This window comes from Anolis carolinensis, chromosome 1 (genome assembly GCF_035594765.1).
Source record: "Anolis carolinensis isolate JA03-04 chromosome 1, rAnoCar3.1.pri, whole genome shotgun sequence".
Classification (NCBI taxonomy): domain Eukaryota; kingdom Metazoa; phylum Chordata; class Lepidosauria; order Squamata; family Dactyloidae; genus Anolis; species Anolis carolinensis.
In genome coordinates this window covers 88360363-88384369 of record NC_085841.1, presented here as the reverse complement: position 1 = coordinate 88384369, position 24007 = coordinate 88360363, and the positions used below count along the sequence as shown (strand labels likewise).

The 24007-nt window shown below is 40.1% G+C and overlaps 1 protein-coding gene across 2 annotated transcripts in view; it reads right to left on the bottom strand.

Annotated features, from left to right (window-relative positions):
* arhgap18 (Rho GTPase activating protein 18) overlaps nucleotides 1-24007 on the bottom strand; it is an 83977-nt gene that overhangs the window by 33635 nt on the left and 26335 nt on the right. The window contains exons 1-3 of one of the 2 annotated variants that reach the window (XM_008118107.3): nucleotides 22239-22495; nucleotides 3496-3695; nucleotides 1339-1574 (exon numbers count right to left, since the gene is read on the bottom strand). In XM_008118107.3, the coding sequence (XP_008116314.1) occupies nucleotides 1339-1574; nucleotides 3496-3695; nucleotides 22239-22480 (678 nt within the window). In that variant the 5' untranslated portion in view covers nucleotides 22481-22495. Of the gene's footprint in view, nucleotides 1-1338; nucleotides 1575-3495; nucleotides 3696-22238; nucleotides 22496-24007 lie in introns of those variants that run through there. The other variant, XM_008118108.3, reaches the window with a different exon arrangement.

Here is a 24007-nt window from a genome sequence, read left to right as displayed (position 1 = left end):
TTATACTACTCTTTTCCCCCTCGCAGTTGTTCCTTACACTGCAAGCATTTAGCTAAATTGCTCCCTGAAAAGTAAGAACATTCAATCCACATTTAGATACTTTAATTTTTTAGATATTTATAGATTATTATAAACCAATATAATAGACAAATGCACTTTATATGTGTGTATTGTTTTAGGAAGTAAGACACTGGATAGCCCTCGTATAAAGTGTTCTTATTATTATTTTATTGTATGACACTGCAAACAAGATAGACATGCTGGATTTCATATCAGAAAATCAAAAGTCGAACACTTCCCAAGTGTCTAGGACTGTGTGATGTATTTTAGGATGATGCACACAGATCCCAGTAGGGTGGCCTTTTGCAGTTGGCAGATCGTAATTTTGTCAATGTCTATTGTTTCCAAATGCCGGCTGAGATCTTTTGGCACGGCACCCAGTGTGCCCATCACCACCGGGACCACCTGCACTGGTTTCTGCCAGAGTCTTTGAAGTTCAATCTTGAGGTCCTAATAGCGGCTGAGTTATTATTATTATTATTATTGAATATGTTCCACACTATATTTTAAAGCATTAAATCTAAAATATGACTATTTAAAACAAATCAAAGTGTTTGAATACTGTGCAGAAGTGCAAAGTGGATAAAACTATTAGACTGCAAGTCTTTAACGAAAAAAACCCAGCATTTTAATTTTATACCAGAATGAAACCATCCAACTGGGATGCTACGTTTAGCTCAAATGTCCTCTTCCACATTTTCCCATGAGTACCGCCCCCACTTGTTTCCCAATACAGACCACAAGTTAGTGACTAGTTATCCCTACTGATGTCTTTGATTTTGAGAAATAATTTTAGCATGTTTCTGATTTTTAACAATAATATTGTTAACTACTTTGGATATTTTTAACATAAAAAGACATAAAAACAAGAGTAAAATGAAAAATAAAATAAAAATAGCATTTAAACTTTTTTAAAACATTGACAAAGAACTGTAGTTTACAGTTAAAAATGTGCTTTATGATCTACGAATCTGCTGCCTCAAAAGGCCATTTCACTTAGTGAATTCCTGCTTCACAGAAATGCTACAACCGATCATAACACATGTGTATGGATTCCCTATCACCTCAACAGAAATTTCTTATCTTTATCCTAGACAAATTGAAAAAAATGTGTTATTTCAGTATTCTCAAAGTACTATATAAGAGATTTTTTGGAATGTCCACAGTTTGATTCTTCGTTATGGGTAAGACAGCATATTTTATTTCTGTTGCAGCCTATTTTAGAATATAGTGGGTTTTTAAAGCAGGGCAAATCAATGCTATAAACTAGCAGCTTACTTTTTCTTTTGATTCATTTTGCTGCTTGAAGATATCTCTCACATCAGGGACGTGGTATTGCTTGTTTTTCTTCCTCATGGTCTGTGTGACAGTATCCACTCGCTTTTGAACTGCTGCTGCCTGGGTTCGGGTCAAAGTAGCCAAAACCACCATACTTTCTTGAGAGTCCACAGAAGCGTCTCCAAAGAGATTTGACAAACCTGCTTCTTTTAGCCATTCTTCCTCCAATTCTCCCTCTGTGCCAGAAAAAGAGAAATAAGGACATATATGTCAGATACAGTTGGTGCTAGGTGTGCCTGCTACACACACTGCTAAAGACATAAAACATTATTTCTGTATTGTAAAAGATGTATAAGATGCCTTTCAGGGTACACCTTCCTGTATGTTGGCTTCATATTAGAAAGCAAATGGGCCACAACTGATTATTCAAATTGAGATACAGCCAACATTTTCAACTTACTCTCAAATTTCTGGGAGAAGAGTTTGACCATAATCTCAGTTATGCCCCTAATTGTATTTTCTCATTTATGAAAGAGTATCACTTCAAACTTAAATGAGGTTGGGAAAATATCTGGCCAGTGAAAATTACTTGGTCTTCATTTTAGTATACAGTATGACCCCCCATACCTGCAAGACAGGTAACCAAGGTTTCACCTGCCTGCATGTGACAAAATATGTCCTCTATGAATTTTCTAGGTCCTTCAGGCAATTCCATGGCAAGCCTCCACTGAAGGTTAATGTAGAGTCATGCTGGCATTTTCTATTTCTTCCAGCACAACCATATAATAACTTCCAGTTGTTCATTTCAATAGACCTTGTTAATATTCATGGTTTCCTATTTCCACAGTTAAGTTCAAGAATGTATCACCTGTAGATAGAGGAGTCATATTGTATTTCATAGCATTCTCTTGAGCCTCTCCCAGAGCAAACAGAATCTCATTGTATTCATACATAATAACAATAACATGTTAACGTTAGATATAGGAGGCACTGTGACCATTCACATGCCTTTACCTTCATCCAAAACCTTTGCTCTGCAGAAACCTATTTGCCTTTGTACCTAAATTCACTAAAATATGCCACTATTTCTCCTTTCTAGCAGATTCCTTATTACTCATTTCTATATTTGGATTTTTACATTTAAATAAGAACTCCCTGCACCACCGTTCCATTACAGCCAAGAATATGTGTGTGATTGACACCTTGAATTGATTAATATTCTGCTTTTGCTAGTTCTATACCTTTTTCTTTCTCTTTTTTTTCTCTCTCAATCCCTCCTCAATATAAATTGTTAGCAATTTATTTTGTTAGTACAACCCTCAATCAGTTTAATTTGATCTAGGCTGATGTGTAATTTTACTGCAAAAGGCTGTTTGTATTGCACCAGCAAAGTGATCTGTCATTAGGTTTAAGACGGAGTGGGGATTCTGAACAAACAGTGGAAATAAATGTACCAGAAATGTTGTCTCTGAGGGATATTGGAGACCAACTATGTATAGTTAAACCTCATCACATCAGCCAGAATGACGCAGTAGAAAAACAACAGTTCGTGCTTAGAGTGCAAGGAGGATCAGCTTTCTCAGTGCCAGTAGTGCGAGGGAATACGAGATACAAAAATTGGCAAGGAACTTGGGATCTAGCAGTTCATCCAGACATTCCTGCCAAATATGAGTGGAGAACAAATTCTCTCACAGTAGGAGGTAACATGGGGCCTCTGGTGGCACAGTGCGCTGAGATGCTGAACTTGCAGACCGAAAGGTCCCAGGTTCAAACCCAGGGAGCGGAATGAGCGTCCGCTGTTAGCCCCAGCTCCTGCCAACCTAGCAGTTCGAAAACATGCAAATGTGAGTAGATCAATAAGTACTGCTCCGGCGGGAAGGTAACGGCGCTCCATGCAGTCATGCCAGCCACATGACCTTGGAGGTGTCTACAGACAACGCCGGCTCTTCGGCTTAGAAGTGGAGATGAGCACCAACCTCCAGAGTTGGTCATGACTGGACTTAACATCAGGGGAAAACCTTTACTTTTACCTTTACTAGGAGGTAATATACACAGCTTTTACAATTACTTTCCTGTTCTATACTGCTTCAGTACTTCTATACTTCTTAAATACAACTTTGTCAGAGAAATAATTCTAATAAATTTGATTTTGATTACCATCAGGTTCTTTCACAACAACAACTTGCTGTTCCTCATGATCATTGTCTCTGGCTTCATTGATGTTTTCAAGTTCCTTCCAATAGTCATCCATGGACAATTCATCCAGCGAATCTTGAGAACCTGAACGATTGTAGGGAGGCTTCCCTGAGGGCTTCTTGGAGTTGTCATGGTTCATTGTATATTGGCCAGATCTGCGGCTAGAAAATGTACATACCAGAATAAAGACTTGTTAAAATGCAGCAGGGATCATAGCAATACATAACACATAAAAAGCTATAACCCTTTATGTCAAGTCATCCAACTGACATTTACATAATTTTTTCCTCAACATTTGAGGAGCACTAAACATTTCATGAGATTACAGTGTGAAGGAAAACAGGGAAAGGGGATCTTTAATTCTCTGTTCTCAAAAACATTCCAACTTGTTTCATCAACTTTCAGGGTCACATAACTGTCTGTGAAGAGAAAACTTTTCCCAGGCTAAGACAACAGCCAGTTGAATCATCTAGCACTTTGTGAGTGTACTTTGTGATAAACACGTCAAAATATGGAGAAACTCTCCTAGGATAACTTGTGTTAAAACCAGCAAAATAAAAGAACTCAACTTCCAAGAATACTTGATCCCCATTCGTATTAAGCAAAATGTCCACAGTTGGCAACAGTCCATTCCCAAAGAGTCTACGGTGTAGATATTTGAACCAATCAACATCACAGCGACAAGGTATATGAAAACACACCACAAAAAGCTTGTGCTAATAAGCAATTCCAACTTCTGTGCATGTCATAGCTGCTCAAGAATTACCAATTTCCTTTAGAATAATTCCAAGTTCTTAAAGCAAAGGGAATAAACAGAGCCAGGAAGATACTAGGTACAAAAAGAGAAGAAAACTTCATTTGAGTAGAGACAGCTCACACATTCACAGACTGAAAATAACTGAAAATAACTTCTTTGCCATTAACTTCTAAAATGTAATTTGGGTGAAGGAGAAACTGGAATCTGGCCAGACCTTAAAAGATTTAGTATATGCAAATCCGATTCAAATAGAAAAGCTAAAACAAAAACAAATTATCTTTTCTACTTGTTTCTAGTAGAACAAATTAACCAATAATTCTAAATAATGTGTATTTGCATTAACAAAATAATGCATCAAGTACTGTGCATGTGCATTAGGTACTACAGATGTGCAATTCGGGTAAACCTCATGCCATTTTCAGTGTCCGGTTTTTGGTGCCCCATTACGTTTTTTTCAGGAACTGCCTGAATTTGGAAGTGGGAAAATACTTTTTATCGATCTGTCAGCTGGAAATTGCATTTTCGCTCCGGGAAGATCTGGCACATTGACGGCAATGGGGGAACTTCCGAGGCTCCCTGTCCTTAATTTTAGGGCTAGCAAGACTAAAATGGCAACACTTGGAGGACACATTTACCACTGCAAGCCCACCAAGTTTCAGAATGTTTGGGTCATGCACTGATTTTTAGGAAATTCAAATTTCTAGAAATAAAATCTCATTTTAAAAAATGATATACGTGTGTGTGTGTGTGCGTAGAGAGGGGGGAAGGGACTGACCAGCTTGGCAAAAAGACATCTGATCTTGCTCTGATTAGTTCAGGTAAAGCTAAGGGAGGAACCCTCCCGCTCACAGCTACTGCGTGGCGCTCCTGTAAACAACAGAAAGCAGTAGTTTTCAGCAGCTATGTGATCCGTTATGACCAAGTCAAACTAATCCCCGCTGCCCGTTCTGTTTCCAGGGATTCAGTTTCCAAAACTGACAGATTTCACGGATCCTGTTTTGAAAAACAGTACTGTGCACACCCCTATTAGATACATATTGTAGCCTTCATGTGATATCTTACTTAGCTTTTCTCTCCCCTGCTCATTTCCTGGTTTGCTGCTCTTGGATGGATTGTACAATTTGCTCTTATTTTAGAGGTGGAGCTTAAAACTCCCCTGTAGGTTTGGGTACGATGGTTCAGCCCTGTAGCCTGAGAGCTCATCTCTAGAGGCCTTTTTCCCTCCAGTTTCATTCCAGATCAAAACTTCTTAGAGTTAGGTCAGAGAATTGTCTGGGTTCTTTCGGCCTGACAAACCAAACAGGGAACCTATATCACGTACTTACCTTACCTTATAGTTACCGTATAGCCTAGTACTTACCAACAGCATAGATAGTATATATCATAACTTGTATTTACCACCATACATAGTACTTATCTCACAGTTTAAAGTATTTACCTCAAAGTGTATATTTTACCTCATATTATTCAAATACAGCAAAGAGTTTATTTCCAGTGTGTTTAAGCTCAATCTTCAAGCTTTGTTTCTGTTATATTATATTTTGGCTTATTATTCAAGAATCCTGCCTGAAGTTATCATTGCCTGTGTTCAATAAACATATTTTTGGTTAACTTTAACCAGTATCCAGAGTATTTACTTTAAAGGTTTTGAGATACATTAAAGGGTAAACCGATCGCCATTGGGTAGCCAGACACATAGCCTTCCTTTTCCCCCAGCGTGCCTTCACACTTCATTTATATTATATTATATTTATATTATAGCGCCCTTCAGAAGAAACAGTGTACCTACACACAGTACAGTCCTATAGTCTTTTAATTGTCCTTTGCTGTCTGAGCACAGAGGAAGAAATACCCTGAATTCCATTTAGCTAGCACCATATACAGTAGCTGCTGGTGGCTCAAGTTGCAGTGGGTGATGAATTCACTCTGAATTTTAGTCCAGGCTTTAAAGGCATTATCCAAGGTCCAGAGCCTGTTTTGGGGATATATTTGGCAGCTTAAATAGCTGCATTCATGTCCAGGGGTGCATTCATCACATTATTGGCATCAGAGGCAATAGCTGCCACTGAAAATATATAAATCTGCCATAAATTATACTGTCAAAGTCTGACAAATATCTGCTATTGTGAAGGAATCATCCATGAAATATATTTTAAAGATGTAATTGCTGATCTATTTTAAAATGCAAGACCCCAAATATCTGGCTCCTCAGGTGTCTATCACTATTAGTGAAAGATGCATTTACAATGACTAAAAGATTGACAGTGAATGTAGTTGTTCCATTTATCTATATGTATAAAGCATATATGAAACAAACATTCTTCTTGTTCAGATTTTGGTCCCATTTTCAAGATATTTCATTAAGTGAATGTAAGTATTCCAAAATCCAAAAAAAAAAATCCAAAATATGAAAAACTTCTGGATCCAAGCATTTCAGATAAGGGATACTAAACCTTTACTGTTTATTATCTTTTAAAAACTATTCATCTATAATTTTTCTTTTCCTTCATTCCAGAACTCAAGGCAGCATACAAAAATTTAAACACTTATAAAGATGAAAATAAGACATATTGAAAAATATTATTAAAAGGCAATTAAACTACCCATCGAAGGAACACCAGATCCATTAAAAGACAAAAGGCAAAAAATAGCAAAACAGTGGAACAGCATGTTGATAAAAAGGGGTTTCATTGGCCAATTGAAAAAGGGCAAGATTCATCTTAACCTTCCTTGTAGAGGCTTGGCGAATGAAAGGCTTGGCAAGCTATACACTACAACAGCTTTCAGCTAACAGCTCATGAAGGTTAAAGTGAATGCCAAGGAGTGTGTTTCATATTTTCCTTTCCATCATATCACTCAAATACTATTCCACCTGCTGAAAATAATTTAGTGGACACAAAGGAATCCAGAAAGCACTCAGCTATCTGCCTGACAAGGATATGGTGAACATCAAGGAAAGTACGATATATTTTCTTTCCAATCGTATCATTCAAATGCTACTCCATCTGCAGATTGATCCAAAGACACTGGTTTCAGGGCAAGTTATCATAAAAACTATTCACACCCAAGGCCTACTTCTGCCAAGAATGAGGCACATGCATAGATATTCTCTGAAGCTCTTGCATCCTTGCAAGATAAACATAACCTTTCACAGAGTCTTAAGTGTTTGCTTCAATCATGATAAGAAGTTGTTTTTCTTCCCTTCCCCTTTTGGGGACTAAGTCCAGTATTACAGAAACAACAGACTGCTATGCAATCACTGCTTCTAAATGGGTTTACACACAGTTCACACTGAACCAATGAATACCTTTAGCATTCCATTTATCTACTCGCACAAAAAAGGAATGCAAAGTTATTTTCCAAAGGCTCCATTCACTACAAAAGATCTTTCCCCCTTAGAACTATTGCTATGCTATCTCTGGCATAACCTTTAGAAGCATGATGACATGAACTCCAATGAAAAGAGTAGCTAATTAAAGAGCCTTGTAGATGAAAACCAGTTATTCTTCACCCTCTCTGAGCTACTCACAAATGTAATATTTCAAAAATATATTAGAAACAGTTTAATACATTCCTAAATTATTGAAAAAAGTTTATCACAACATTTGGCTAGAGGATATCATCCATAGTTGTGGTATCTGGGTGTGATGGTGAATGCAGTCCAACTGGGGATGGTGGAAGGTATAATCTAATGTACCAGGTTGGTAAAGATCACACCGATGTGTTTGGTTCCCTCTACAGACTATCTTTCATGCAAATCATAGTAAGCCATACCTAAATTGGACTACTGAGTTACATGATGTACATTTGTTCTTGTTCCTATAAAGACCAGGGACTAATCACTTTTTTGGCACCTAAAATCCTAGACTTTGCAGCATTAGGAATAGATTGTCCTCTTCTCTGGCTCATAGGAAAATCTCATTGGTGTTCAAATTATCTTACAGCCTATGCAAACATTACACTGAAAAGTGAAATCCAATCCTGCACACATACTGAAGAAGTTCCATTTGAAGACAACCACTCTCATAATCATCTAGCCAACAAGATCCTGCTAGCTGGAGGATTTTGAATGTTGTTCTGTTTATGGACGATGAAGATGAAGAATAAAATTCCCTTTATATCCTGACTTTCCCCCCAAAGTTGTACAGAATGCAGATTATACAAATTAAAGCAAATTCAGTCAAAGTACAGTGGGTCCTTAGGATCTGCAGGGGTTTGGTTCCAGGAGCTTCCATGGATAACAACATCCATGGATACTCAAATCCCATTATATTCAATGGCTTAATGGTATTCCTTATATAAAATGGGGAATAACTCAAATAAGTGCCTGAGAACTTGAGGCTTTGCGAAATGGCAGGAAACTACAACAGTCATGCATATACATCAGTAAGTAGTAAAATCAAAGTCTTCATTTTGAAATGTATTTTTTCAAATATTTTGGAGATGTAGTTGGTTGCTTCCATGGATGCACAACTCATGGATATAGAGGGCCAAATGCACTTATAAAGAGAAAAGTAATTATATAAAAACATTTCTAAGATATAATTAAACTATACCTAGAATTGATAATTTAAAACAAATCCTACTTCTCAGGGTTCAACCAGGAAGAACCATAAAAATAAAGCTGGCACCAACAGCTGCCACACAGCTACCTCTCCTTCATGCTGACTAGTAGATAGATATTTCTCTTCTACTATCCAAATATAAAGCTTTGCCTTTGTATTCACCTCACATGACTGACCACTGCTGGTTGGGACAAGCAAAAATGGAATGTCATGATGTCAAGAAATGGGTAAATTCTACTGTACCAAACAAAGCAGGAACACTGGATGCATAGCCACTTTTTAGCTGACAGTCACACATTTTGCATTGCCTGAACAGAACACAATTCTGACATTTCAGCAATACTCCAACTTCACAACCATTTTCTAGTGAACTGTTGTACAGAAATGAGCTGTATGAGGACTACTGAATGACATAACAGCAAACATGCTTTTCTTATAGGGCTTATATGTGTTAACTGCATTGGAGGGGATAGCATTTTTGTGGGGCAGAACCCTAGCCTGTGTTATTTCTACCTTTGGTAATAATTTTTCTGCTAAAGAAGAACTAATATCCAACAGCACATCTTCATTAACTGAGGTATTCCTGTATTTAATTTTGTGACTTTGTCTTTAACAACTTCCATGAGTATTTCCTTGACCACACACATGGGAATTGGATTTCAAATGTTTTGGCTCTCCAACCAGCAATCCTAATCTTCATGTTCAAAGATCATGGATGATGGGGGTTGCATTCCAACAACATATGCATGTCCATACATTCATAACTTCTGCTACAATGGAATAGTCTGTGCATATAGGAACATGCAGATAGTCTATCTACAGATTTTAAAAACTCAATTGTTTTCTAATATTTACACTCAAATTTGTAATTCATATACACCTGGAGATGAAATGCTATATACCCTTCCGACATTTCTCTCTTTCTGAATCCCAGCAATGACTTGCTTGGAATAAATATAGGCTCAAGAACAGCAATATGCAGAAAACACAACACACGATTTTGCATCTTCTAGGTTGGGGGCACCAGATTTGCATGTCTTCTTGCAAATTAGGTGTGCTAGTTGCATATGCAAACATAACATGTTACTGCACTTTAAAAATGAGATGGACAGAGACTATGCATATTTACATAGCTACAGTAATAAATAATTGTCCCTTCTACCTTGCTTCTCCAGCTGAATTTGTTCCATGAATGAAATACTATCAAAACAATGATAATAATTAAATATATATTCTTGCTATTAAATCTACAGATATAGACACTAAAATCACTGCTGTCATTTGCAGTTTAAGAAATGTGTATATATTTAAAATGAGCATAAGAGAAACATAGTCAAAGGAATTTGTTTCTTTATCTGGTGCATTTTATCTTGCTCGTCAAGTGGCAAAAACTCCCAGTTCCAGATCAGTTTACAAATACCATTGAGAAAATCCCTGCCATAAAAACATGGGGCAGGGGGAATCTAGGTGCTCTTGGACTGCAATGCCCATGCACCTTCTTTAGTATTTCTCTCAGTAAGGAATGACAGTCACAATCTACCAATATGGTGAGGGCTGCATGTTTCCCAAAATGGATCCACATGGTATGACAAAAAAGGAAAAGAAGTTGGGAAGGAGAAAGAAAAAAAAACCCAATTTGGATCCATGTCTTTGTTGCATATCAATCATAAGGTAGAATGCAAAAACACTGACCTGTTAGTTTGGAATATCAGTATGCAGCACCTTAAAGACTAATTGAGAGGAAGAATTGCCATATATACTCGAGTATAAGCTGACCCGAATGCAAACCGAGGCATCTAATTTTACCACAAAAAAACTGGGAAAACTGATTGGCTAAGTATAAGACGAGGGTGGGAAATGCAGCAGCTACTGGTAAATTTCAAAAATAAAAATAGATACCAATAAAATTACATTAATTGAGGCATCAGTAGTTTAAATGTTTTTGAATATTTACATAAAACTGTAATTTAATATAAGACTATCCAACTCTGGTTACCTATATACTCGTATAAACCCACCCGAATATATGCCAACCAGGACCCTCATTCGAGTATAACCAAAGGGGAGTTTTTTCAGCCCTAAAAAGGGGCTGAAAACTCAGCTTATACCCAAGTATATACAGTAACTTCTTTCTCAGTCTTAAAGATGCTACAAGATATCTTTGCATACTGATATTCCAAACTAACAAGTTAGTGTTTTTTGAATTCTACCTTATGACTGATATGCAACAAAGACATGTAACCAAACATAAGCTTTCATAGATCTATATCTATTCATTAGATGCTTCATCATGAAATTGTTACAAGATCCCCTTCATCAATCATGAGGTGATACTTGTGATTCAAAATTCATCCTGTAGTAATATCTTTATTGGACCAATCAAAAGACATATAATACATCACACCACCCTTTGAAGCCTCACCAGCTTCTTTATCTGGTTGAGATAGTAAAATGGCATGTAGGGAAATAAAGTAGAAAAATGTTATAGCTCTGGTATCTGCATTTTACTTGGAGTCTTCTAGAAGTGCATTTAGACAGATGTGAGCTTCTCTCAATGCCATAAGATAAATGGAAAGAAAAACAAAACAGAGCCAATAGTTTTGAAGTTACAAAGCCTATTCTCTGAAAACTATATTTGCCTCTCAATAGTTTGAACCCATAGGTTACTATGATGAAATGCAAAATCTCTTGGAAATGTCTTTGAATTCTCAAGTGTGGAGGTAAATTTAGGCGGATGGAACAGGAAAAGTCTACCAACTGAGGCCATAAAATGTGAGTTACCAAACACTACACGTTTCCCCTGTGCGAGCTCAGTTCTGTATTAAAGGATAGATCAAAGATGACTATTCTACACTTTACATTATTTCTGGTTATACAGCAGTTACTGCTCCGTTTCCCCCTCTTCATGCATGGAAATATATGAACGAATGAATGAATAAGATCATCTGGAGAGGCCCTGCTCTCGGTCCCACCTGCCTCACAGGAGCGGCTGGTGGGAACGGGGACAGGGCCTTCTCGGTGGTGGCTCCCCGGCTGTGGAATGCCTTCCCCAGTAGTGTTCGACAAGCTCCGACTCTCCTAGGTTTCAGGAAAGCCATGAAGACATGGCTATGTACTCAAGCATTTAAGGAGTAACATCTGAGGTCGATATGACGTGAATCAAGGTGCACATGAAGGTGTTAGTGGATGAATTTAACTATACATGCATTTTAAAATTTATAATTCATGGTTTTATAGAGTCTAATTAGAGTTTTAATTGATGTGGTACTGTTTTATTGTTTATTGATATGTCATTGTTTTATTGAATGTATTTTGGGCAATGTAATTTGCCAACTGTTGTAAGCCACCCTGAGTCCCTCCGGGTGAGAAGGGCGGGGTAAAAATGATGTAAATAAATTCATGTACATGTGTGTGTGTGTGTGTGTGTGTGTGTGTGTGTACACACACACACACACACTATACATATGCGTTCACAAGGCTTTGACCATCCTATTAAGCAAAGTGAAATGGCTGATATTAAAATGTTGGTATAGGTAGGTGTACAATATCAAAGTACAATTATACATACCTTCAAAAAATAAAGGCAATTGTACACCAACAAAATAGAAACAATTAGTGCTTTATGGTCACTCACTCAAAATCCCACCCCGGCTCAACACTGAAGCTGACTCAGACTGCAGCAGGCTCATGTATACAACCCCACAGTCAGTCTCTCACAAGATCCTTTTGCAGACATTTCTGATTATTGTCATGTGTCTCCAAGTAGATTCCAACTTACGATGACCCGCTGCTAGGTGTGGGGTTTTTTGGCAAGATTTATTATGAGGAGGTTTGACTCTGCCTTCCTCTAGTGCTCAAACCACTTGTGCCATGCTGGGGCCTTAAGTATATATAGGCAGTCCCTGAGTTACAAACATTTGACTTACAAATGACTCATAGTTAAGAATGGGGATGAGACAACAGGAAACGAGGGAAATCTACCCCTCGGAAGGGAAATTCATCCCTGAAAACTATCAAAGGGAAAAGGTGTCTCCTCTGAAGCCTTCTCACCAATCCTTGTTTCCATAACAAGCTACATTTTTCAACATCCAATTATCACAGGGACAAAAAGTGAGGTGAAGTCTTCTGAACAAGGGTATAGATAGCAAAACAAATTCTTCCCTGTGCTATCCAAAGCATACACACACACACACACACACACACACACTTTGGATAGCATAGGGAAGGGGTTAACATTCCTGTGGGGTTTGTTTTGCTGTCTTTGCCCCTGTTCAGAAAGTAAAGATAGACAGACAGGCATTTGGCTAGAGGTACACTTGTTCTGACTTTCAAACAAATTCAGCTTAAGAATAAACCTATATGACCTATCTTGTTTGTAATTTGGTGACTTCTTGTATCTTGAAAGAAAGATTAAGTGACACAAACTGAATCTGTCCTCTGACATCCCTCATACACAATCTGGTTGCAAGCATTTGCCATATGCATATAAAACTATACTTGGTCTTAAAAGTCTGCATGCACACCTCATTTCTCTGCTTATCAGCTAAAGCAAATGGCAAGAAAGAAATGATCTATCGAGAGATCTTTTTATAGTGCCAGAAATCACTTCATTAAAACAATAAGCAACTCTTATCAGCCATATAACATTGTTGCAAAGGAAGCCTAATCTTATTAATTACAAATCTTTCAGTTTTGCCTTTGCAAGCGGTTTCGCTGCAAGTGAAATTGAAATATTTGTAATCAAAGGTTAAATAGACACAAAAGAATAAATTTCCTCTGAAAAATCTTCTGATGCATATTTGGCTAGATTTATCATTTGCATTGCTGAGGTATATTCTTTAATCAGCTCTGGAAATTGATCTTATAGGTTTTGTAAATGCCAGTAAAATAGTGAGAAATGTTGTTCAATAACTATTGTCATCACAAGTTCATAGGTGACTTGAAAGCTGTTGAAAACTTTCTGCTATCAAGGGAGAATTCAGGCCATAGAAACATCTTGATCTTGCACTTTGATAAACTCAAACACTAAAATCAATGTTTCCATAATGTATCACAATAGTCAATGGATCGAAATATTTTGGCCATTTTCAGATATATACGCATAGCAAATGCCTCCTGAAGAACTTACAGAACTCGGGTCTGGAAAAATGGTACTTCTTTGGGGCTCAGAAGGAATGGCTGTTTCCAATTTTACCAAATGGTGAAATGGCAGCAGCAGAAATTCCTTCTACTGTATATTTCATCAAAGACCAGCATGCATATTCACATTAAAGTGTGCATGAGAGCAAATGCAGGAAAGTTAACAACCAAACCCTTGCTGTGAGCATGGTCAGATATCTAAATGGAAATATGCATGGACTCCTTTACTACTTGACAAGGGATGTATACTCTTTACTCTCCTGTTATGAGCAAAAACTGTGTGTTTCAAGTCATGAGATAAATTAACACGTGAGCATTTAGATATCACACACATTAAAGGATGTCAGGTTCTTGATGCCAAATACTGGTCTCCTCAATACTATGGTTCTTAGATGAACTTTTTGCCAAAAGGGAAGTTAACTCCACTGAATACACAGTTACAGCTACTTCCACATCCTTTATTTTTCTGGGTCTGTAATACAAATGCTTACAACCATATGAATCTTATTTCCTGAAGATGAGGAAACCATCAGAATTTAAAGGAAACAGGAATATTTGTTCTGGACAATGCTCTACAGGATACAATGATATACCTTTGTGTGATAATTATTTTAAGATTTCCACAGCTGGGAACAAAGGCTTTTTAGGTAGCTTCAGTGTCTGTTGCAGCTGTGCAAACACAAATATAAAATAGTTAACAGTAAATGTAAAAGACTCAACTAGTCAGCATTATTTGTTCAAGTACTAAGAAATAAAGGGGAGAAAACCAGAGATATTATTCAAGACTGGAAAACAGCTGTAATTAGAAAATGGCCATGTGCACTTTCCAACATGCAGCAGCTTCTTATAATAAACCCATTTTGAAAATATTAGGAAATGTAAAATAAAACCTTTTCAAATCTATATCTATGAGAAAAAACATATATAATATTGGGAACAAGGTCAAGAAATTATTCTACATTTACACTCAAGTACAATAGCTGAAGAAGATCTTTTATATGTTATTGCAAATCCTCTTCAGTACTCTTATGATTCACAGAAGAGTATTGTAAGGGATCCTAATAGAAGATGTAGTATTCATGAACACCACAGGACATGGGGAGTAACCTGCATTTACATCACTTGCAATGGATGTGATGTACAGTGTTCCCTCATTTATCACTGGGGTTAGGTTCCAGGACCACCTGAAATAAGTTAAAATCCGCAAAGTAGGGACACTATGTTTATTTTAATATTTATACATTATTTTAGAAGTTATACACTATTTTAAGTCTTTATCAACCAATCGTGTGTTGATAAATCACCTCCTTCTCCTCCTGTTGCCGCTTGGGCTCCTTTTCTCTGCCTTTGGCTTCTCCTTCCTTCCTTCCTTAGGCTGTAAATTGTATTTTTTAATGATTTATAATAGTCTTTTAGAGTTTATTGAAAAAACGCGAAACAGCAAATCCGTGAAAAGTGAACCGCAAAGTAGTGAGGGGACACTGTAAACATTACTGAATGTAAACAAATGTCTTTACAATATACATAATATAACATATACAATTAGAAATAAATTGTTAAAATATTAGACATTGTAGACAGCTACAAAATTATCAAACAGGAAAGTGTAAAATCAATAAATAAGAATTATGTTCCACCAGACACTACCTCTCCCATATGGATGAACCCCAGTTGATATCCTCCATAGTATAAACACTGTGCATAGTGTTTTAAAAAGCAGTCAGTTTCTGTATGGAAATGCATGGGTTCACTATCCACAAGAAGCTTTTGGTCTATATATTGGCATAAGGGAAATAGAAGCAGTGCAGGAAAAGGTAAACAAGGAAACAGTGTACTGTTATTTCACTGCATATATCAGGTCAAAAACTGTTTAGGCTAAAGGTCTTGCAAATTATGGGACTGTGCCAAAGAATATCCTTGCAATGGCCATGCTGGTTTGGAAATTCTGGATATTATATTCCAAAAAAGGCTTTCTAAGCTCTTAAGCATTTGAATGAAGAGAGGTGGCATCATGAAGGAGTTCTTGAAGATAATTCCATGTATATGGAGTAGCAAGATGAGACAAAGTATTTGAAGGGAACAGAAGTTTTTCAAATGTTTCCAGAACTTTGGGGGTAATTATCATGGTCAAAGATACACTGCGATAAAAAAGAGAGTAAGCAAGTCAAAGGTAAGGCAGTGGAAGCCCCTCAAAGTGGTGGCATTTAACCATTTTAAACAGTCCCAGTCTCATATTTTGGAAGCTCGGATAAATCAAGCCTAGCTAGTGTCTCATTTTTGGTTAACAGAGATCCCAAAAATCCCAGCCAGTTTACCAGCTGTTAGGATTTCTGGGCGTTGAAGGCCAAAAACATCTGGGGACCTCAGGTTGAGGACCACTGGACTAGACGGACCAAGGAACAAATTCATTAAAGGGTTCATTATTTCAGTGATGAGAATGTCACTCTCTCTAAAATATCAGATTGCTGCCAGTTTGCTGTAAGACACTTATTAGCATCTTATCTCACCAGCTTATTGAAAGGCAAACTGTCACTGTAACTTCTGACAAAAGTGATAGAGAAGCCTGTTATTCTATCAATTAGCTTGCCTTATTTGCCTCTGGCATTCTCCTGAAGACCAAGTAGCTGGCTCTACTCCACATAAGAACGGAAAACAGCCACATCAATAAGATGTGACAACAGGAGATCTGTGACTGGGTGCTCCTCCTCCTCACTTTTAAAAATAACAAATAAAGACAAAAAGAGCAGAGAATGTGACCACTACCAAGATTTCCCCATCTCCAAAGCTCTATTTTAAATTTTCATTTCTCAAATTACACGAATAGCGAACAGAAAAGAACATGGGGGGAAATGACTTCTCTCTGTTCTATATCTCCTTCACACAATAAATCATAACAATATTCCCTCGATTATCATAAAAGTGAAGGTTTCTTATTCAAAGAAATACCTTTATATTTTTACATCAAACCATTTTACTCTATCTTGACAAGACCTGCATTAGAGTGAAGAGAGAACTAAGCTTAAATGTTTTCTTGGAAAGAAATGAAATTAGGCACATCTGGTCTCAAGCATGTATTTGTGGGTGAAAGAAGAGCTAGAAAAATAAGAGCAACCAAATATCCGTCACTTCCTCCATATGCTACAGAAGTGTTACAAACATTACAATGCTGGCAGCCTCATGAAGTTAGGATGTTTGGGTCTGCATTAGCAATACAAATGCTGGCCACTTTATACAGGGATCATTACTTCAAACCAGAATTAGGAAACTACTGTACAACTTTTATCAGTGCCTCAGAGAAAGAAATCATGCATCTAACTTGAGTCTTTCTAGGCAGCATCAAACCAGAAAGCCACAATTAGAGAGTAAGACTGCAATGCCTAGTAACATGCTACAATCAATCACTCTTTTTTTTTTTACTTTTCCCACTATATTTTACCATTCTTGCATAGACGTGGCAAAGCAAGTCAGCTATGGAAACAGAAAGCTTCCAGCTTTGGATCTGGGTGGGAATCATGTTGTTCTTTTGATGTTGCTGAACCACCACCCTCTTCAGATGTAGCCAAAGTAAGGAGTGTAGTCCAGCAACACCAAGAAGGATCAGACAATTCCCTGTTCATATCCATGTGAACACAATGACCTTGGGAAGAAGCAAGGAATGATAGTCTTAGAAAGGAAAATCCCTTGGGAAACCTTTAATTCAAATACTGACTCAATACATTATTTATGCTGTAATACCATGAACACTGCTGGCCAACCAGCAAGCAAGCCCTCTCAAAATTCTATGGGACATCTACATAAAATGCTCATAGGATTACATTTTAGGATTATTTGAAAGGCATCCAAACTTGTCTCTGCAGTCTAGATGTGGCTGTTTCCAGTGACTAAGAGTAGCATAAAGGCCATCTTCAATCCAAAATAGTTTAATATACAGTAGCGTTTCAGTTATCCAACTTCCGCTCATCTGATACTCCATATTATCCGACGTCCTGGGGCCATTCTCCCTTCCTCGCTCACCTGCCCTCCCAGCCAGGTCCTGGTTCTATACAAGGGAGGGAGGGCAGGCGAGTAGCAAAAGCAGCAGCAGCATCAGAAGCAGGAACCTGGCCTCCCCTTCCTGCCTCCTCCAGGGCCCGGCTCCCTACCCCGCTCATCCTGGCAGCAAAGGCAGTGGCAGCAGCCACCTTTGCTGCCCTTCCTCACTCGCTTGCTCACCCACTCTCCCTCGCTTGCTTGCTCACTCCCTGGGCCGGGTCCTGGTTCTGCCGCCGCTGCCGGGATCTAGCCCGGTGAGTGAGTGAGCGAGGGAAAGCAGATGAGTGAGAGAGGGAGGGCGGGCAGCAAAGGTAGCAACGGCAGCAGAAGCAGGAGCCTGGAAGAGGTGACCAGTCTCCTGCTTCTGCCACCACTGTCACCTTTGCAGCACTCCCTTCCTCATTCACTCGCTTAGCGGGTTGGGTCTTAGTGGCAAAGGTGGCGGCAGCAGCAGTGGCAGAAGAACTAGGCCCCGGCCTAGTGAGTGAGCAAGTGGGTGAGGAAGGGCGGCGCACCTTTGCCGACGGGACGAACGGGGTAGGGAATCGGAAGGAAAGGCCAGGCTCCTGCTTCTGCCGCCACCTTTTCTTTGTTTTTTCCTAGTAAATAAATAAACTTGCCACCTGAGTGAGCGAGCAAGCGAACGAACGATCTCTCCCTATTATCCAACATTCTGCCAGCCCGTTATGTCGGATAACTAAGACTCTACGGTACAAGGATAGACAAAGACAACAGTAGACTTTCTGTCACTCTGTTTCAATGCATAACTTTTGTACACCAAAATCCCCCAGCAGACCATGCAGAATGCTACCCACGTAGTTCCCCAAACAAGCATCCCAAGGAACAGAGGACCTAGATCTTGCAAGAGAAGATGATGAATAGTCATCCTCAGTGATCCCTTGGCTTCATTTCATTTATCTAGGTGACCATCACTTGCCACTGCCACAAGTGATAGACATACCTTATTCACAATCCAACAATAATATCTGATCACCTGAAAGCTAAGTGTCATCACCAGCACTCACCATACACATCTTCCTATTCTATCCGATTTGTCGTCAATCCATTCCTCTGGGCTTCACGCAAATTTACCATTTGCCAAAATATATGATGCTGTGCTTTTCTTTTCCATTTCTGGCCAAATAACTTGACCATTGGTTCATCCCATCAAATAATAATAATAATAATAACAACAACAACAACAACAACAACAACTTTATTTTTGTATCCTGTTCCATTTCCCCGGGGGGACTCAGGGTGGCTCACATGGGGACCAAGCCCAACAACATACAATAAAGTACACAGTATAACATACAACAATATAAAATACATAACAATCACAACAGATTAATATATCAACTCTAAAATACAGCTTCACAGAATAAAAGCATGGCCATTAACAGAGGCGATATCATGAAGACAAGTTCTGCCCAAGGGCTTGTGATCTCTTGGTATTCAATTTGTTAGCCGCCATGTCCATCAGTTCTCTTTAGTTCATGCTACATGCCCTGCCCATCTTCTTTTTGCCTCCTAGATTTCATTGACCATGTCACATACCCTGGTTCTTTGACACAGCTGTTTATTACTGACTATATCTCTTATTGTCATGCCACACATCCTTTTTTCCATTGCTTTCTGAGTCACTGCCAATTTTTCCTCCTCTAACTTTGTTATTGCCCATGTTTCAGGTGTGTATAGCATTGTTGGTAAAACTGTAGTGTTGAAGATATCTGCATACACTTTCAACATACACATCTTAGAGGAACTAAAATAGAAAAGTACTGAAGCCATTAAACAAAAATAAGGCTCAGGAAACATGACTTGAGCCTTAACAATCCTTGTGCTTCTAAAGAACTTGTGGATGTCAACCTATTTATTCATTTCTTTATCAGTTAGTGCAACAAAAAAGACTCAGTTCTTTAAGATTTCCAACTCTGGAAAAGCATACTTTCGAGTGAGAAAAAGCAGAAGGGCAAATTACTGCTCTTTTGCTCCATAGTGAGAGTCCTAATAGGGGGCATCAACAACAATACAAGTGTGTCCACATCATTGTGTTCACTTGGACATTCACTTATCAAGTATACATTATAACAACTTTATGAAATGGAAAAAAAACTACACTGCTTTAAGGTTAACTCCATCAATAAAAAGAACCGGAAAAAATACATAAGGATGAGCGCATGTACAGTCAGTCTCCAAGATAGGCATGGGCAAAATTCGGCCCTCCAGGTGTTTTGAACTTCAACTCCTACTGGCTGTTAGGAATTATAGGAGTGAAAGTCCAAAACACCTGGAGGGCTGAAGTTTGCCCATGCCTGAGATAGGTCCTAAGAGTTTGTTCTTAAGTTGAATTTGTATGTAAGTTGGAACAGGTATATTTTTAGGTGTAACCCCAGCCAATGTTTTTAAGCTTTGAATTGCATAGGGAAGAGTTAACTCCCATGTGGTGTTTGTTTTTCTGTCTGTGCCCCTGTTCAGAAGAGTTCACCTCACTTTCTGTCCCTGTCAGAAGTGGATTTTGAACAAAGTGGCTTGTTGTGGAAACAAGGATTGGTGATAAAGCTTCAGTGGAGACACCTTTCCTCCCATGATAACTCTTCCAGGAGTGAATTTCCCTTCCTAGGGGTAGATTTCTCTCACTTTCTGTTGTCTCACCCTCACCCTCACCCCCCCCCCCCCCCCCGTTCTTAACTCTGAAATCATTTGGAAGTTGAATTTTTGAAACTCAGGGTCTGCCGGCATATAAGATATATAATTAATTGATCTTGCAACCCTGGTAACAACACACACACACCTCAAATATATGCATTAAAACCGTGGTTTTCCCTGTATGCAAACTGTTGAGTGTTTGTGGGTTGAGGGGATGCATGAAAGAAAGAATGCAGTTTAACAGCACTTGAACTGCTATGGGATCATGGCGCTATATGTGTTGTTGAAGGCTTTCATGGCTGGAATCACTGGGTTGCTGTGGGTTTTCCAGGGTGGGAGAAAGAACTCTTGTTTGCTGTGAATGTTACAGTTAATCACCTTGATTAGCACTGAAAAGTCTTGGAGCTTTAAGGCCTGGTATCTTCCTGCCTGGTGGAATCCTTTGTTGAGAGGTGTTAGGTGGCCCTGATTGTTTTATGTCTGGAATTCCTCTGTTTTCAGAGTGTTGTTCTTTATTTACTGTCCCGATTTTAGAGTTTTTTTAAATACGGGTAGCCAGATTTTGTTCATTTTCATGGTTTCCTCCTTTCTGTTGGAATTGTCCACATACCTGTGGATCTCAATGGCCTCTCTTTATAGTCTGGCATGATAGTTGTTAGAGTGGTCCAGCATTTCTGTGTTCTCAAATAATATACTGTACCCAGATTAGTTCATCAAGTGCTCTGCCATGGCTGACTTCTCTGGTTGAGTTAGTCTGCAGTGCCTTTCCTGTTCCTTGATTTGTGTTTGGACATTAAACAATCAGGGTCAGCTAACCCTTCCCAACAAAGGATTCTCCCAGGCACTGAAGCTGCAAGGCTTTTCAAAGGCAATCAACTTGGCCAACTGCAACATTCACACTTGCCTCCAACAGACAAGAGTACTTTCTCCCACCCTGGACCTTCCACAGATATATAAACCTCCCTTGCCTAGTTTCCAATAAACCTCACAACCTCTGAGGATGCCCACCATAGATGTGGGTGAAACGTCAGGAGAGAATGCTTCTGGAGCATGGCCATACAGCCCGGAAAACTCACAGCAACCCAACTGTTAAGTGCTTGTGGGTTCAGGGGATGCATGCAAGAAAGAATGCAGTTCAACACCACTTGAATTGCCCTGGACCTGGCTCAATGCTATGGGATCATGGCGCTCTAGTTTTGCAGAGTCTTTGAGCTTCCTCTTTCAGAGAGTGCTGGTGCTTCTCCCCACTTCCAGGTTTGTCTAGCAATTCAAGGGGTGCAGATGCGCCCAGCACGGAGCGCGCCACCGGGGCTCAGCTTCGCACCTGTCCGCAGGTGGGCACCCAAGCCTGCGCGCCGCCTCCTCCTCCTCGCCTGCCCGCCCGCCCGCCGCTCTATCCGGCCCTCCTCGTGACATTTAAACCCGAATCACAGGAGCCGAGGAAGCCCTTGAACGCAGCAAGCCTTTCGTACCTGGCTCCGGCCGGCGCGCTGACGTCAACAGGTAAGAACACCGAGAGGGAGAAGGAGCAAGCCGGCTGCCTTCGCCCGGGACTCACTCACCTGGAGGGGGACGCCGGGGTGTCTGCGGGCTCCTGGGCGTCGCTCTCCGCCGCTTCGCTGCTGCTAAGGCTGCCATGGCTGGGGTGGTAGGCGGTCAGCACCACTCCGGGCGAAGCAGACCACCGGCTCATGGTGAAAGCCCGGGCATAGTGGTCCCCGCCGCCCGCCCCGCCGACGACGACGACGACGCCAAGTTCCTGCTCGGCCTCCCCGCCCCAGCGCCGCTCCGGCCTCATTAGCATGGCCACGCCCCCGCTCCGACCCGGGACAAGGAGGGAGGAGGAGGAGGAGGAGCTCCCGCAGCCCGGCCCTCCTTCCTGCCTTCCTCCCACGGGAGTTTCGGCTCCGCGCTTTCTCTTTCCCGCCTCGCAAATCCTTGGCGTGGGATCCACCCGCCGCTACCCTGTTATTTGCCCCGCAACTCTTCCTGCTAGCCTTAGTCGAAAGGAAGGCTCCAGCTCGACACAAGCAGTCCCCAAGTTACCAGCAAGATAGGTCTTGTAGGTTTGGGTTGTTGTGAGTCTTCCGGGCTGTATGGCCCTGTTCCAGAAGCATTCTCTCCTGGCGCTTCGCCCACATCTACGGCAGGCATCCTCAGAGGTTGTGAGGTCTGTTCGAAATTAGGCAAACGAGGTTTAGATATCTGTAGATGGTCCAGGGTGGGAGAAAGAACTCTTGTTTGCTTGAGGCAAGTGTGAATGCTGCAATTAATCACCTTGCTTAGCTTTAAAAAGCCTTGCGGCTTCAAAGCTTGGCTGCTTCCTGCCTGGGAGAATCCTTTGTTGGGAGACTGGCCCTGATTGTTTCCTGTCAGGAGTTAAACAGACAGAAGGCTGGAGTTAAAATTTCTGGAAGAAACATTAACAACCTTAGGTATGCAGATGATACCACTCTGATGGCTGAAAGTGAGGAAGAGCTGAGGAGCCTTATCACCAAGGTGAAAGAAGAAAGTGCAAAAGCTGGGTTGCAGTTAAACGTCAAGAAAACCAAAATCATGGCAACCAGACCGCTTGACAACTGGCAAATAGAGGGAGAAAATGTGGAGGCAGTGACAGACTTTATATTTCTAGGCGCAAAGATCACTGCGGATGCATACTGCAGCCAGGAAATCAGAAGACGTTTACTTCTTGGGAGGAGATCAATGGCCAACCTCAATAAAATACTGAAAAGCAGAGACATCACACTGGCAACGAAGGTCCGCATAGTCAAAGCAATGGTATTCCCCATAGTAACCTATGGATGCGAGAGTTGGACCATAAGGAAGGCTGAGCGAAGGAAGATAGACACTTTTGAACTCTGGTTCTGGAGGAAAATCCTGAGAGTGCCTTGGACCGCAAGAAGATCCAACCAGTCCATTCTCCAGGAAATAATGCCCGACTGCTCACTGGAGGGAAGGATAGTAGAGGCAAAGTTGAAGTATTTTGGCCACATCATGAGAAGACAGCAAAGCTTGGAGAAGATCATGATGCTGGGGAAAATTGAAGGAAAAAGGAAGAGAGGACGACCAAGGGCGAGATGGATGGACGGTATCCTTGAAGTGACTGGCTCGACCTTGAAGGAACTGGGGGCGGTGACGGCCGACAGGGAGCTCAGGCGTGGACTGGTCCATGAGGTCACGAAGAGTCGAAAACGACTGAATGAGTGAGACGACGACAACAATGTAGCCACATGGTATACGGTAGACTCCTGCAGAGGTGAGAGGATCCCTCTTGTCATTTGCTGAATGTGGCATTTGTTGGGTTATTAGAAGCGAACTGAGGGTAGAAGTT